We start from the raw sequence: 16,692 nt of genomic DNA on the forward strand, positions 1-16,692 counted from the left end.
AGATCTTCAAAGAACTCAGATCTATTTCTTGTCATTAGATCAAATGTATTTCCATCGTGAGGGGGCTTCCAAACTGTCTGTTCTAGATAGTATTCTGAGAAGGTATTTAGTATTTTTTTGCAGTACGTTTTGTCAGGTCTGTCACTTACAAAACTGTAATTTTATGAACTGGTTGTTCAATGATTGCATTCTCCTCTGAGGGTGAAAATAAGTGTAGGGAATTTACTTACTAGTGAATTGAGGTTTCCTCTGAAGTTTTTGGTTACACTGAGAGACAAGTCTGGTTTCAATAGGAAAGTCGAATTACAAGTTTATGCCCAAAATTATGAAAAGAATATTGTCATTATTCCATCCTGGATGTTCCACATTTTAAGTTTATGCTCAAACTTGACAATGACTCTTATCCAAAAATCTCAATGCAGTTTCCATTTCCATCTCAGTGGATTTGTGTAAAAACCTCACTGCTGTCATCTCGAGTTTTAACCAGCTTTCTGTACCGACTATTACATGAACATCACTCCTTTTCAGTAATACTTGAAACTCTGTCTCTTTGTTGCAAATGCTTTAGCAGCTGATCAGTAGGATTCGAATTTTTTCGTCTTTGTGGGCATTCCTTTTATCTTACACTAATACTTTGGGCTCTTTTACAGCTATGGAACAATTTCACTAAAAGAAAGGATAGGTTGACAGAGCACATGCTAAGACTTCAAGGGATAATTAATTCGGTAACTGAGGAATTGTGGAAGCAGTCTGTCACTGTGACTTTTATTAATTCATGTCTTGAAATCAGACCCTTCTAACCAACATCTTCTCCAAACAATATACTCCAGCTCTTCATCTCTCACCACGAAATCATTAAACAATCAAATAGGATCTAATGATATTTTTTGTCTGCATGCATCCAAACTTATTACCAATTCCACTGTAACTTGTACTTCATAGACCTGCCTGCCACCAGTCGTCATGCCTGACCAGTGTTTTGAATTCAATGTAGGGAAATTTTAACTTCAAAAACACATTTCTGTTCAAACATCAGCCAAGATTCAATACAGGGAGAAACCTCTCCATGTAAGTATTTCCACTATCATATAATTAACCTAAATATCGATCCATCCTGAACTTAACATCTACTATTGCATATACTCTTTGTCCCCCACTAATGCTACTCCTCGTCCTCTGCCTCCTCCCTGCTGTCCTTGTCTCCCTATTCTTATTTCTCTTCCTCTTCTCTTTTTAAACTTTCACAGACAGCCTCCATTTCCTTACAACTTTTCCTTCACTCTTCTAAAGAGGGTGTTTCTCACCAACTTTATCACAAAGATTTCTTACCTTGTTTTGGTTTAAACAATTAGCTATCTATTTACCTGCCTACTCACTACTATTACTATGAGCCTTCTTTTCTCTATTCTCCAAACTAATAGGTATCAATCCTTTTTTAATCACCCTTCATTGTTTTCTTGTCAGAAGATTTGCAAATTCTGATTTTACATTTTCACTTGAGCAACAACTTCACTAATTGTTAGCCCCATTTTGCCTCACATGCACCCATGCAACCCTGTCTTTTGCTATAAAAAAATTTCCTTGGTAGATTTCATATCCTTTCTTTTAGGAACATGTCCTGCAAGTGATAAGATAGATCTGAAAATACAATGTAGAGTAGTGAAAGATGAATTGTTTGATAAATACAGTTTATACAGGTAGCGATGTACGATGTGAAAGACAACAACAACAACAACAACAACAACAACAACAAAAGAAGAAATGGTACATATTTTCAAATTTATTCTGTTTAATGTTTTGTATGGGTCTAGCACCCCCCTCCCCCTGCAGTGACAAAGAGTGACATTATCACCAAACATATACCAAGTTTCCTAATCCTGCTGCTTCAAGATGAGAGTCATTCAGCTAATATCCACTAAAGATGATTTCATAATTGAAATTTGCTGAGACAACATTTATTTCCATGTAAAACTTAATTTGTTATAAACTACTTACCTACATCAGCTTAAGTTTTTCCATATTTTCTTTTGTCAACAAATAATAATTTAAAGGATGCACTTTTCAGAATATCTCACATTTCACACAGATGAGAGAAAAGACTTTCAAACTTCTAAATGACCCTCTTTTTACTATAATCTACCCTTGATCAAAAAACTATGCCCAATAGCTGGAAGAACACACAGGTCACACTTGTTTACAGGAAGAGTAGCAGAAGCCACTCATGAAATTGCCATCCAATATATTTTACAATAATTTTTCATAGAATCTCAAAACATATTGTGAACTCAAATGTTTTCTCAATTCTGAACAGCATTTGGCACAGTGTGAGATCCAGTGTTAAGACCCCCTGAAACACTGTGGAAAGCAATACATACAGTAATACTGAGTATCTGGCAGGAGGAGAGCATGACAATGGAATGGAAAACAGCTATCACATGTCCCATACACAAAAAAGGAGATAAATTAAACTTTCTGAACTACTGACAGATCACCCTGCTTAATACTACATATAAAGTGTTCTATAAGATCCTACTGAGGAGGCTTACTCCATATGCGGAAGAGAGAACTGGAGACTATCAGAGTGGCTTTAGAAGAAACAATCAACAACTAAACAAATATTCACACTGTACATACTACTTGAAAAATGTTATGAAAATCGACTAAACATACACAAGCTTTATGTTGATTTTAAACAAGCCTATGATAGCGTCTCAAGAGTGGCATTGTGGAATGTAATGGAAGAGGCTGGAATACCTAAGCAGCTCATCAAACTTACTAAGATGACCCTTGGTGAAACCAAGTGTAAAGTACAAATACAGGGTGAAATCTCCAGAGAAGTGGAAGGGAGGAAGGGACTGAGACAGGGAGACACTATCTCCTCACTGCTATTCAACTTCTGTGTAGAAGAAGTTGTAAGTCAAACAGAGTTAAATAGAGGAGGAACCATTTTTAATCACTTACTACAGTACCTAGCCTATGCAGACAATGTGGCATTACTCGCATGAAACGTTGCTGTACTGGCTTATGCCTATCAATAACTGGAGATAGGTACAAGGACCAAATATATTGCAATAACCAACCAATGAAACCCACCAAATCGCAGGATAGCCAACAAGGAGTTTGTAAGTGTGAGACACTTCCAAGTACCTCGGATCGACTATCACAGAGGCAAATGACATCAGCACAAAGGTGAAAGCTACAACAGCAACAGGAAACATGCTACTTTGCCACACTACCCATGCTTAGAAGCACTTTTCTATCACAAAAATCTAAAATCCTCATTTACAAAACAATTATAAGATTGGCTGATATGTATGGTGCCAAGATGTGGACCATGACTACAAAAGAGGAAAGGATCCTTAGCATTTGGGAGAGAAACTTTCTGCATAAAATATATGGCCCAATATACCACCAAGAAAGTTGGCACATCTGTAAGAATGCAGAGCTTAAACAACTTTTTGAAGAACCTGACACTGTAACTACCTTTAAAATAAAAAGGCTGGTGGGCAGGACATATGGTCAGAATGGAGGAAGACAGAGCATGCAAGACAAATTTTGATGGCAAGTATGGAGGTAGACAATGGAAGGGATGTCCCAGAAAGAGATGGGTGGACAGAATTGAAGAAGACATTAAAAAGCTGGGTGTCAGAGGACGGAGACGGAAAGCAATGGACCAGATAGAATGACAGGATATTAACACGTAGCCCAAGGTCCTTCAAGGATTGTAGATCTGAAGGGTAACAGTAACAGTATTTGGCTTTGTACCACATCCACACCTACACTTATTATCAAAATATGATTGTATGGGATAGCAAACAAAATTTGTAACTGGACTGCGATTTTTTTTAGGGGGAGGGGGAATTGGGGGGAGGGCGAAGAGGGACACACAACTTATCCTGCAAGAAGAGTCATCCATAGATGTCGAAGTAACTTGGGGTGTGCCCAATGAAATGTGTTGGAACCATTGCTACCCACGTTGTGTATCGGTGACCTTGCAGACAATATTAACAGTAATCTGACTTTTCACAGATGGTATAGCTACATATGAAGTACTATCGGAAAGCAGCTACACTCAACTCACACAAATACACATGTGTAACATTTATATGAGTATAAAATGGAACAATCACATTATTTCTGTCGTAGGTAAATCAGGTGGCAAACTGAAGATCATTAGTAGAACATTGGGGTAATGCAACCAGACTACAAAGGAGACTGCATACATAACACTCATGACACACATCCTGGAATACTGCTCAAGTTTGCGGGACTCATACCAAATAGAAATAACAGGGGATATTGAACAAATACGAAGGGCTGCACATGTGGTCAAAGGTTCATTTGACCAATGGGAGAGTATCATGAATATTTTGAAAGAATTGAACTGGCAGACACTTTAAGATTAGACATAAACTGTCCCATAAAAACCCACCTAGAAATTTCCTAGAACTGAGTTTCATTTATGAATATGTTACAACCCCATTATATATCGCTCCCTTACTACTGCGAAGACACGATTAGAATAATCACAGTATGAGCAGAGACATTTAAGCACTCATTCTTTTCACACTCCATATGTGAATGGAATAGGAAAGTGCCCTGGTACACATCACAGTGATTTTCAGAGTAGGGATGTATATGTAGATGCACATGGAAATACACAAGTCAAAATGTTATGCTTTTATACTTAAATGCCTAAAGTCTACAAGAATTTTGAGATGTTTCTTCTTGCTATATAATGGGAGGACAGGGAATACTGCCTCAAAATGTCATGAACAACTTTCCAATTAATGCAGTTAGGAACCTGACAAAACTTTATTACAATGACGTGCCACAGAAATCATCTACATAACCAAGTTCTATTTCAGAGACATCATAGTTTCAAACAGTAGTTACCATTTTTGATACCTGTTGGTCAGCAGGTGAACAAGAAACTATCAAAAGAATTTCTATCAAAGAAAAATACACCCTTTTGTCTAATACTTACCATTTTTGCTATTGTATATTTTTGGAACATTCCTAAATGGTGGAGGTGGTGGAAATTCATGCACAGCATGAAAATGGTCAGCAAATCTTGTTTCTATGTCACCACAAACTGGAGAATTACCATTCCTCATTGACGAATTTCTAACTGGTGGTGGGGGTGGAGCTGAACATGGAATCTGCAATAGCATAACTTCACTTTAATGATGTTGACTTTCACTCTCTAACGCTACTACAACAGAACAAACCAAAACCATTAAACAAAAAACTAATAATAAAATAATAATAATAATAAACAATATCAATAAATACACCTATTTAAGTCAAGCATAACAAGTGTACAATGGACTTTGAAATACAATGTATCACCTAATACACAGAAATAAATAATAATAATAATAATAAAAACATAAACAATCATCATAAAGGAATTCAAGTTCGAACACTTTCTTAAATGGGAATAATAGAAAATAATAACAATAATAATAATAATATTTGTAAAATATTCATTTGTCTCCTCAGGAAGTTCTGTTTGCTTCTTGCATGAGGACTTTTTATAGAAGCTGTTTGCACTACAAAAGTGAACATGTGCCTAACGGTACTGCAATGAAGCTGATAAATTACTTCCGATTCTGAGAGATTTTTATAAAACACACTTCACTACAGTAATTGAACATTAAATCTTAAATCAGGATATACAGAAAAGTATAAGTAGAATTTAATGACATATACAGATATGGGTTCTCAGAACAAAATATACAATCCATCTACTTGAAAGTCTACAACAGGAAAATGTACATATAAACTGAACTTTCCTTAACAATCTTCTGTGCTGCAGACCATTTGACACTGTTATACCACACTCAACGTCTCAACCATTATTTCAAGTAGTCTTCATCAATGCAACTCTGTAACCCCATCCATAATTCCCTCAAAAGAACGTAAAAACTGCTCTATGACTAGAATGAGGAGTTTAGGGTCTTAACTGATTTTAATTTACGATGGAGTTTTTTTAAGTACATGTCACTGAATCAGGAGATGTGATGCTGTTCCTGTGATGACCAGTGACAGGATAGCTTTTTATGATGTGTACCTTCTGCAGAAGTGTCTCCAGATGTGCTTAATGTGACAGCCTTGTAAGTGCAGTCTATTCATACGCTGGCAAACAAAACAACAACTCCTTGTAATCATAATCATTGTTCATGTTGGAGGACCACTTGAATATCATGGCCATTTTTCTTATGTTTGGCTGTACATGTTTATAGCAGTCAGTCTGGTGTTTAACAACTGGAAATTTATTTCGATGCCAAAGCTTTAAGTAATGTTGATACACTGTCAATTATGTACTTATACCTCTCTCTGATATAAACAAATTTGCACTCATAACTGACATCGTAGACACCTGGCACATGAAGCATATGAATTACATCTTAGGAGGACACTAACAGATCTTTAATTTTGTTGTTTATGTTTCATTATTTCACAAACATTCAAAGTCTGTTTTAATTTGTGGCCACTGCTAATGATATGAGAAATAGAGCCCTGCTGCAGACCTCAGGAGGGTCATGGAGGTAAAAATGGAAAATAGAAAATGTTTCGAAAATTATGAGGGACATGCGTACTGACAAATATACAAAAGAGAATACTCTTAATTATGAGTAAATTGGTTTGTCACTGCTTACCTCTCTTTATTTGTGTAGACCTATTACACTTACAGGCTCTACTGATTCTTTCCATGCAACTTTCTGAATAACACACATTTAAAAAACATATAGTCCCCAAAATCAAATCAGAGATGAAACCTTGCAGCACACACTCAAACAATATATGTATATTTGAAAACCTATGTTAAATCGCAGAGCTGTTGTTATATCACTAGCACAACAACTTTCTGAACTTTGACAGTTTTAACTACCGACAACACCAACTTTTTAAAGAACAAAGGGCAGTACTACATTTTCATATTTGTTTCTTAAACTGATACATCACTGCAAAAGAATACTGCTTCAACCTACAACATATGGTACCGCACCATGCACTTGATTTGATTAGCGCAGTGAGACAAAAACAAAAATGGTCTTGGCCCGCAGTGAAACTGAGTTTATTGTGCAGTTTTGCTTCCTGTTATTTTAGTAAAGTTAACCAGTACCCTTAAAGAGTAGTAAGAGATCCTTTACTAGTACCTTATTAGACATGATTTCTTCGGGAATTAGTGACCTCAAGTCCAGAATTAAAGAACTTCTCTTGAAACATTGCTTCAGGATCACTAGCTTGCTCTGTCTTTGTTTTCAGATCATAGTCCAATATTCTATGTATTGCCTCCTGATCCAGCTAAGTAGTTTTGATTTTACCATCACCTTGGTGATGGTTATGGCAGGCTCTGGCCAAATAAATGGAGTCATCAAGCCTATCCTGTGTGATCTAACAACTTTTTCATTGCCGCAAATTACTAAGTGATCACGAACTCACAGCTGGTTTACCCTGTTACTTTCGCTCAGTATCCCAAACGTTTCATGGCATTCTGCAATGATCTTTGATTCAATTTAAGGGGCTGATAGGGATGGTTGAGCTGCTCTGCTGTTTGAATATATCTAAATGCTATGTTCTCCCTGATCGTGGATATTACCATCTGGAATGCTGTGGTCAACTGTCCTAGAGAGATTGTTCTCTTAGCTTAGGCTGTACCTAATATGCTCCAGCCCCAGTACCTTCATCAGTTTTTGACTTGACAGTAACCAACCAGACTATGTCTCCAGAAAGGTGTGATGGTTCGTTCTTCTGCTGCTCTCTTTTTCCAAGTGTTACACTGAAAGGTTAATAGAAACAGCTGGAAGCTATTGTATGGTCAGCTGGCATTTCTCTGACCATTCCTTGAATTGCCACTCACTGTATTAGTATGAGTTTTGGATATCCAAAATGTATCCAGTTAATTTCATTTTTAGCCTGTATTCCCTGCCACTGTTTTGATTGTAATCCAAATGTGTAATGGAGGCATGTCCAGCATGATCTACATCTCAGAGTGGGTGAGCTATTTGTTCCATCTGTTAAGGCTAAGTAGGTCAGTCTCTGCACCTTGGCAAGCTCCTTAGTAGCCACCTTCTGTCTGCTTTTTTCCACCATACTGTAGCCCACTAAATTAGAATAGATCTTATTACAGCAGGGTATACTCAGTACGTATTCCTGGGGTTTTTACCACAAGTCCTCATAGTACTCAGAAGAGTACCTTCTGCCTTCAACACCATACACTTCTTCATGCTCACTTTACGTTATACACTTTACATTTTAATTCACATTATACAATTTAAATAACCCTCAATGAGGTTTTTTTTTTTTTACAGTATCACAGGTTTACATACAATTAAATGAAAAGCATTTGAACGGAAAAAGTAGTACAAAAACAAGCAGGATACTTACTGAAGGAGCCTGCCTGGCTTGTGATGATGGAGGTGGAGGAGCAGGAGTCGTTCTGTGTGGTGGTGGAGGTGGCGCTGTCGTGGGAGGAGGAGGGGGAGGGCACTGCGGCGCACCCATCCGTGATGGTGGTGGAGGAGGTCGAGTTTGTGGTGGCCTTGGCGGACGGACAGTGGGGGCAGGGGGTGGAGGAGTTGATGGAGGGGGCAGAGGGGCAACTGACTTCATACTATGTCCACTGAGATTAGACGGTAGAGTAGCAGTGCGTGGAGGTGGAGGAGGGTTTGTACGATATCGATGTAATGAGTCCTGCGATTGGTGAAAAGCGGGTGGAACCATTGTCCCTTTCTGATAGCTTGTCAATTCTTTACCAGCAGGGGGGAATACAGGTAATGGAGGGGCTACCGGTGGAGAACGAGGCACCCTCATGCTTTGAGCACGTGTCACTGATGGTCTACCACCATTCATCACAAGTTTCTTTGGAGGAGGAGAGGGCTTTCCAGGAGAACTGGCAGATGGAGGTTTTGGAGCAACATTGGGTTTTCCATAGCTTCCAACAGGAGGCTTGCTGGGTAAAGACGGTGGTCCATTTCCTGAGGACTGTACACCTGTGTTAAAGCGGCCTGATCCCGTCTGCAATACGGAGTCCGATGCACTCTGTAAAAGAACATAGGCTTGAAACAAATCTCTCAGAAAAGCATGTTTCATAGGACTCAAACTGTAGTGGATTCAAGATGACTTTTGATAATACTATAAATATTATGACAATATTAGTTATGAGAAGCTTCAGGCTACTTGCACATAAGAGTTCTTTACTGCCAAGTCCAATTTTCAAACATCTCTAATTTCAGTTAAGCATCTACAATTAGTTAACTACTTACAGAAAGTGTCCCTACAACTAGTGGCTATTTATACTATACAGAGCAGTGATTATGTGAACTAATTTGGAGGCACAGGTGTTTGGAAAACCAATTTATTCAGATAATTGAACTGTGTACTTTTATTTACCAATTAAAACTACATACATTTATAACAACACGAATCTCATTTATTATTATGAAGGCAATTACAGTAGGAATGTATGTAGTCTAGTAAACAAATAATATATAACACAATGGAAAACCCAGGATGGAATAATGGCAGTATTGTTAAATGGATATGCTGCTACTCACCATATAGTGGAGATGCTGAGTCGCAGACAACCACAATAAAAAGACTGCTAAACAAGTAAAGAAACTTGTTTAGCAGTCTTTTTATTGTACCTGGCTGTAACTCAAAATCTCCACTATATGGTGAGCAGCAATCACCATTTTCATAATATTGTTAATATGTAATACATGATTATACATTTTGCACATACAGCAAATATGAACAGAATTAATGCTTTTAAAAAATCCTTAATTTTGGTCTGTCCAAGCAAGTCTACCTACTTAAGAGCATGTGAACCACACACTTTTTTCAGGACAGAAATCCGATACTGCTGACTTTCACCTTCAGCTTCAAATCATCACCAGAAAGTATCTAAACACGTAAATGCTTCAAAAGCATCATGTATATTATCATCTTCATTTTCTGGAACACTACTTATTGGTGTTCCAGATTTGCATCATTGACATTCATCCTTTCTTGAAGTCTTCTTCGTCAGATTCTTGGCAACAATTCTTCTAGCATACTGCCCATATGAGACATATGCTTCTGTTGGTCATTTTTCGTTAGACTTTGAGAACTTTGCACCACATACACAATTTTCTTCCAGACAGTTTTTCAAATTATGTTCAGTCATGTAGGATGCATCTTTCAAATCCAACATTTTTGACAGTAACTTAAACAACAATTCTTCTCTGTAATACTGTTTGAAAGTCTTAGTAATGCATTATCCCATGAGCTGTAATGAAGACATTAAGTTAGGTGGAAAAAAATAGAGCTTTTATGAACTCTTCCTTTTCGTTTAAGATACCATATGGCAGATGAGTTGGTGTGTTGTCAATGAGCAGTAACGTTTTCTCCCATTTGCCGTTCTTTAACGGATGAGCTTTAACAGAGGGGACAAAAACTTTCATAAAACATTGCAAGAAAATCTTACTATCCATCCAGTTACTCTTTTGTAAGATTTTGCAGATACATTACAATGTTTAAAACACTGCTACCAATAGCATCACAACAAGCTAAAGCAGTAATATGATCCTTGCTTATTTTTGCTGCTAATTCATGATGTGAAGCAAGGGTTTCTCTTCACACAGCTTTCCAATTAACCCACGTTTTGTCAGCATTGTAAAAAGTTTTTGAGAGCATAATCTTCTTCCCTCATACGTCCCTTATTTTGGATCTAGATCTGGGTGATTTCATCTCAAATCGTACAAGTCATGTCAATTCATAGTCGTGAATTTCTCTGGAAAAACGTATATTAGACCTCTACATCGTAAGTGTTAAGAAATAAACTATTTTCGTTTCATCTTAATTTTTGTACATGGTACGGCCCTTTGAAAACTGTATGTTTTGTAAATAACTCTTAAAACAATAGAGAACAAAAAACTATATAGAAACATAAAACTAATAAACTGGAGACCTGGCAGATGATTTGCGTTAAAGCTCCCTCTTAGTGTGTTGAAATTTAGTTGACACCCGCACAGTTATGGGCTTCCTTTAACTTACAAATTTAAGATGAAAATATGAAATTTAAGTTAATTTTTCCACTTAATTTCTTTTTTCCTTAATTTGGAAAGTTACAGAATGCTAACTTTTCTGTCATACTACAAGATACTATGAATGAATCTTCTCTTCTCCAGCTATCTGTATTACGTAAATATTTATTACTAAATAGGAAAAATATGCATTTTTATGAGTTTTTACGAATTATTTACTCGAAAACCCTCATCTGAGAACTTCTGATAATTACACAAAATACTGTCTGGTTAATATGTTCATAGTCAGTGGAAAAACCGGGGGCAACATTTTTCTGTGTAAAGTTTTCGATGTTCTGCATATTTAGCATTACTAAATTTCGGCAGAATGCAACGGGAAACTACAGCCGTAATTTTTCCCGAGGGCATGCAGCTTTACTGTATGGTTAAATGATGATGGCGTCCTCTTGGGTAAAATAGTCCCCCATTCGGATCTCCAGGCAGGGACTACTCAAGAGGACGTCGTTAGCAGGAGAAAGAAAACTGGCGTGCTACGGATCGGAGAGTGGAATGTCAGATCCCTTAATCGGCCAGGTTGTTGTTGTTGTTGTTGTTGTGGTCTTCAGTCCTGAGACTGGTTTGATGCAGCTCTCCATGCTAATCTATCCTGTGCAAGCTCCTTCATCTCCCAGTACCTACTGCAACCTAAATCCTTCTGAATCTGCTAAGTGTATTCGTCTCTTGGTCTCCCTCTACGATTTTTACCCTCCACGGTGCCCTCCAATGCTAAATTTGTGATCCCTTGATGCCTCAGGACATGTCCTACCAACCGATCCCTTCTTCTAGTCAAGTTGTGCCACAAACTTCTCTTCTCCCCAATCCTATTCAATACCTCCTCATTAGTTACGTGATCTACCCACCTAATCTTCAACAGTCTTCTGTAGCACCACATTTCACAAGCTTCTATTCTCTTCTTGTCCAAACTATTTATTGTCCATGTTTCACTTCCATACATGGCCACACCCCACACAAATACTTTCAGAAACGGCTTCCTGACACTGAAATCTATAGTCGATGTTAACAAATTTCTCTTCTTCAGAAACGCTTTCCTTGCCATTGCCAGTCTACATTTTATATCCTCTCTACTTTGACCATCATCAGTTATTTTGCTCCCCAAATAGCAAAACTCCTTTACTGCTTTAAGTGTCTCATTTCCTAATCTAATTCCCTCAGCATCACCCGACTTAATTCGACTACATTCCATTATCCTCGTTTTGCTTTTGTTAATGTTCGTCTTACATCCTCCTTTCAGGACACTGTCCATCCCGTTCAACTGCTCTTCCAAGTCCTTTGCTGTCTCTGACAGAATTACAATGTCATCGGCGAACCTCAAAGTTTTTATTTCTTCTCCCTGGATTTTAATACCTACTCCGAATTTTTCTTTTGTTTCCTTTACTGCTTGCTGAATATACAGATTGAACAACATTGGGGAGAGGCTACAACCCTGTCTCACTCCCTTCCCAACCACTGCTTTCCTTTCATGCCCCTCAACTCTTATAACTGCCATCTGGTTTCTGTACAAATCGTAAATAGCCTTTCGCTCCCCGTATTTTACACCTGGCACCTTTAGAATTTGAAAGAGAGTATTCCAGTCAACATTGTCAAAAGCTTTCTCTAAGTCTACAAATGCTAGAAACGTAGGTTTGCCTTTGCTTAATCTTTCTTCTAAGATAAGTCGTAAGGTCAGTATTGCCTCACGTGTTCCACCATTTCTACGGAATTTCCTGATAATGACATCCTCTTGAGTAGTCCCCACCTGGAGATGCGAATGGGGGACTATTTTACCTCCGGAATATTTTACCCAAGAAGACGCCAACATCATTTAACCATACAGTAAAGCTGCATGCCCTCGGGAAAAATTACGGCTGTAGTTTCCCCTTGCTTTCAGCCGTTCGCAGTACCACAACAGCAAGGCCGTTTTGGTTAGTGTTGCAAGGCCAGATCAGTCAATCATCCAGACTGTTGCCCCTGCAACTACTGAAAAGGTTGCTGCCCCTCTTCAGGAACCACACGTTTGTCTGGCCTCTCAACAGATACCCCTACGTCGTGGTTCCACCTACGGTACGGCTATCTGTATCATTGAGGCATGCAAGCCTCCCCACCAACGGCAAGGTCCATGGCTCATGAGGGGAGGATCGGGCAGGTAGGTTAGAAAATTTAAAAAGAGAAATGGATAGGTTAAAGTTAGATATAGTGGGAATTAGTGAAGTTCGGTGGCAGGAGGAACAAGACTTTTGGTCAGGTGGATACAGGGTTATAAATACAAAATCAAATAGGGATAATGCAGGAGTAGGTTTAATAACGAAAAAAAAAAAAAAAAAAGAGTGCGGGCAAGCTACTACAAACAGCACAGCAAACGCATTATTGTGGCCAAGGTAGACACGAAGCCCATGCCTACTACAGTAGTACAAGTTTATATGGCAACTAGCTCTGCAGATGATGAAGAAATCGATGAAATGTATGATGAGATAAAAGAAATTATTCAGGTAGTGAAGGGAGATGAAAATTTAATAGTCATGGCTGACGAATTCAAGAGTAGGAAAAGGGAGGGAAGGAAACATAGTAGGTGAATATGGATTGGGGGTAAGAAATGAAAGAGGAAGCTGTCTGGTAGAATTTTGCACAGAGCATAACATAATCATAACTGACACTTGGTTTAAGAATCATGAAAGAAGGTTGTATACATGGAAGAACCCTGGAGATACTAAAAGGTATCAGATAGATTATATAATGGTAAGACAGAGATTTAGGAACCACGTTTTAAATTGAAAGACATTTCCAGGGGCAGATGTGGACTCTGACCACAATCTATTGGTTATAAACTGTAGATTAAAACTGAAGAAACTGCAAAAAGGTGGGAATTTAAGGAGATGGGACCTGGATAAACTGAAAGAACCAGAGGTTGTACAGAGTTTCAGGGAGAGCATAATGGAACAATTGAAAGGAATGGGGGAAAGAAATACAGTAGAAGAAGAATGGGTAGCTCTGAGGGATGAAGAAGTGAAGGCAGCAGAGGATCAAGTAGGTAAAAAGACGAGGGCTAGTAGAAATCCTTGGGTAACAAGACGAAATATTGAATTTCATTGATGAAAGGAGAAAATATAAAAATGTAGTAAATGAAGCAGGAAAAAAGGAGTACAAATGTCTCAAAAATGAGATCAACAGGAAATGCAAAATGGCTAAGCAGGGATGGCAGGGATGGCTAGAGGACAAATGCAAGGATGTAGAGGGTTATCTCATTAGGGGCAAGATAGATACTGCCTACAGGAAAATTAAAGAGACCTTTGGAGAAAAGAGAGCCACTTGTATGAATATCAAGAGCTCAGATGGAAACCCAGTTCTAAGCAATGAAGGGAAAGTAGAAAGGTGGAAGGAGTATACAGAGGGTCTATACAAGGCCGATGTACTTCAGGACAATATTATGGAAATGGAAGAGGATGTAGATGAAGATGAAATGGGAGATACGATACTGCGTGAAGTGTTTGACAGAGCACTGAAAGACCTGAGTCGAAACAAGGCCCCGGGGGTAGACAACACTCCATTAGAACTACTGACGGCTTTGGGAGAGCCAGTCCTAACAAACCTCTACCATCTGGTGAGCAAGATGTATGAGACAGGTGAAATACCCTCAGACTTCAAGAAGAATATAATAATTCCAATCCCAAAGAAAGCAGGTGTTGACAGATGTGAAAATTACTGAACTATCCGTTTAATAACTCACAGCTGCAAAATACTAACGCGAATTCTTTACCGACGAATGGAAAAACTGGTAGAAGCCGACCTCGGCGAAGATCAGTTTGGATTCCGTAGAAATGTTGGAACACAAGAGGCAATACTGACCTTAAGACTTATCTTAGAAGAAAGATAAAGGAAAAGCAAACCTACGTGTCTAGCATTTGTAGACTTAAAGAATGCTTTTGACAATGTTGACTGGAATACTCTCTTTCAAATTCTAAAGCTGGTAGGGGTAAAACACAGGGAGCGAAAGGCTATTTACAATTTGTATAGAAACCAGATGGCAGTTATAAGAGTCAAGGGGCATGAAAGGGAAGCAGGGGCTGGGAAAGGAGTGAGACAGGGTTGTAGCCTCTCCCCAAGGTAATTCAATCTGTATATTGAGCAAGCAGTAAAGGAAACAAAAGAAAAATTCGGAGTAGGTATTAAAATCCATGGAGAAGAAATAAAAACTTTGAGGTTTGCTGATGACATTGTAATTCTGTCAGTGACAGCAAAGAACTTGGAAGAACAATTGAACGGAATGGACAGTGTCTTGAAAGGAGGATGTAAGATGAACATCAACAAAAGCAAAACGAGGATAATGGAATGTAGTTGAATTAAGTCGGGTGATGCTGAGGAATTAGATTAGGAAATGAGACACTTAAAGCAGTAAAGGAGTTTTGCTATTTGGGGAGCAAAATAACTGATGATGGTCGAAGTAGAGAGGATATAAAATGTAGACTGGCAATGGCAAGGAAAGCGTTTCTGAAGAAGAGAAATTTGTTAATATCGAGTGTAGATTTAAGTGTCAGGAAGTCGTTTCTGAAAGTATTTGTATGGAGTGTAGCAATGTATGGAAGTGAAATATGGATGATAAATAGTTTGGACAAGAAGAGAATAGAAGCTTTTGAAATGTGGTGCTACAGAAGAATGTTGAAGATTAGATGGGTAGATAACATAACTAATGAGGAGGTATTGAATAGAATTGGGGAGAAGAGGAGTTGTGGCACAACTTGACAAGAAAAAGGGATCGGTTGGTAGGACATGTTCTGAGGCATCAGGGGATCACAAAATTTAGCATTGGAGGCAGCGTGGACGGTAAAAATCATATAGGGAGACCAAGAGACGAATACACTAAGCAGATTCAGAAGGCTATAGGTTGCAGTAAGTACTGGGAGATGAAGAAGCTTACACAGGATAGAGTAGCATGGAGAGCTGCATCAAACCAGTCTCAGGACTGAAGACCACAACAACGACAAATTTCTAGTGTGAAAGATGCATGTTGGCAATACTGTTTCCAGCACTCTTCTGTTTATAACAAACGAGTGAGAACTTGCACATAAACCATTCTGCACTGAATTTCGTGTTTGTTTTGAACTTTTTGCTATATACAATGTCAGTGAGGAAATACAGTAGTGAAAGAGTGATGTGTGTGGACTATGAAAAAAGACACAAGAAGGTGGCGATTAAGAAAAGTGAAAAACACTTCACAGTTGTTGGAAACCTGTCAGTGGTATTGTAGAAACATCTTGGTCCTTAAGTAGTGGTATTAGCATCACATACATTGTGCAGGAATTTCTACACTCACTACAAGAACAAATTTAGTGACAACCCACCTGAACGACTACCATCACCCAAATGTGAAACTGAAGAAAACAGTGCAGATGTTTATATTCCTGAGTGTGAAGTTGTTGATGCATTGAATGTTGGCATTTCTGCTGTAGCCCCTACTATATCCCCCCTTAAACGCCCAGGAAAAGTAAGAAGCACAACAAGAAAACAGCATGTAAAAAGAAAAGTGGAAGAAATTGAAACAAGTTTTACACAAGTGAAATCTTAGAAACTTTGTGAAGCGTATAATGTAGATGCACTTGGTACAGCACCTGAAGATACTGATATG

The 16,692-nt window shown here is 38.3% G+C and overlaps 1 protein-coding gene across 3 annotated transcripts in view; it reads right to left on the reverse strand.

Annotated features, from left to right (window-relative positions):
- The window catches only part of LOC124605164 (WAS/WASL-interacting protein family member 2-like), an 84,717-nt gene that overhangs the window by 10,998 nt on the left and 57,027 nt on the right, over nt 1-16,692 (reverse strand). For all 3 annotated transcript variants that reach the window (XM_047136651.1, XM_047136649.1, XM_047136650.1), the window contains exons 6-7: nt 8,398-9,051; nt 4,988-5,162 (exon numbers count right to left, since the gene is read on the reverse strand). In XM_047136651.1, the coding sequence (XP_046992607.1) occupies nt 4,988-5,162; nt 8,398-9,051 (829 nt within the window). The remainder of the gene's footprint in view (nt 1-4,987; nt 5,163-8,397; nt 9,052-16,692) is intronic.

Source organism: Schistocerca americana, chromosome 3 (genome assembly GCF_021461395.2).
Source record: "Schistocerca americana isolate TAMUIC-IGC-003095 chromosome 3, iqSchAmer2.1, whole genome shotgun sequence".
In the NCBI taxonomy this organism is placed as follows: Eukaryota; Metazoa; Arthropoda; class Insecta; order Orthoptera; family Acrididae; genus Schistocerca; species Schistocerca americana.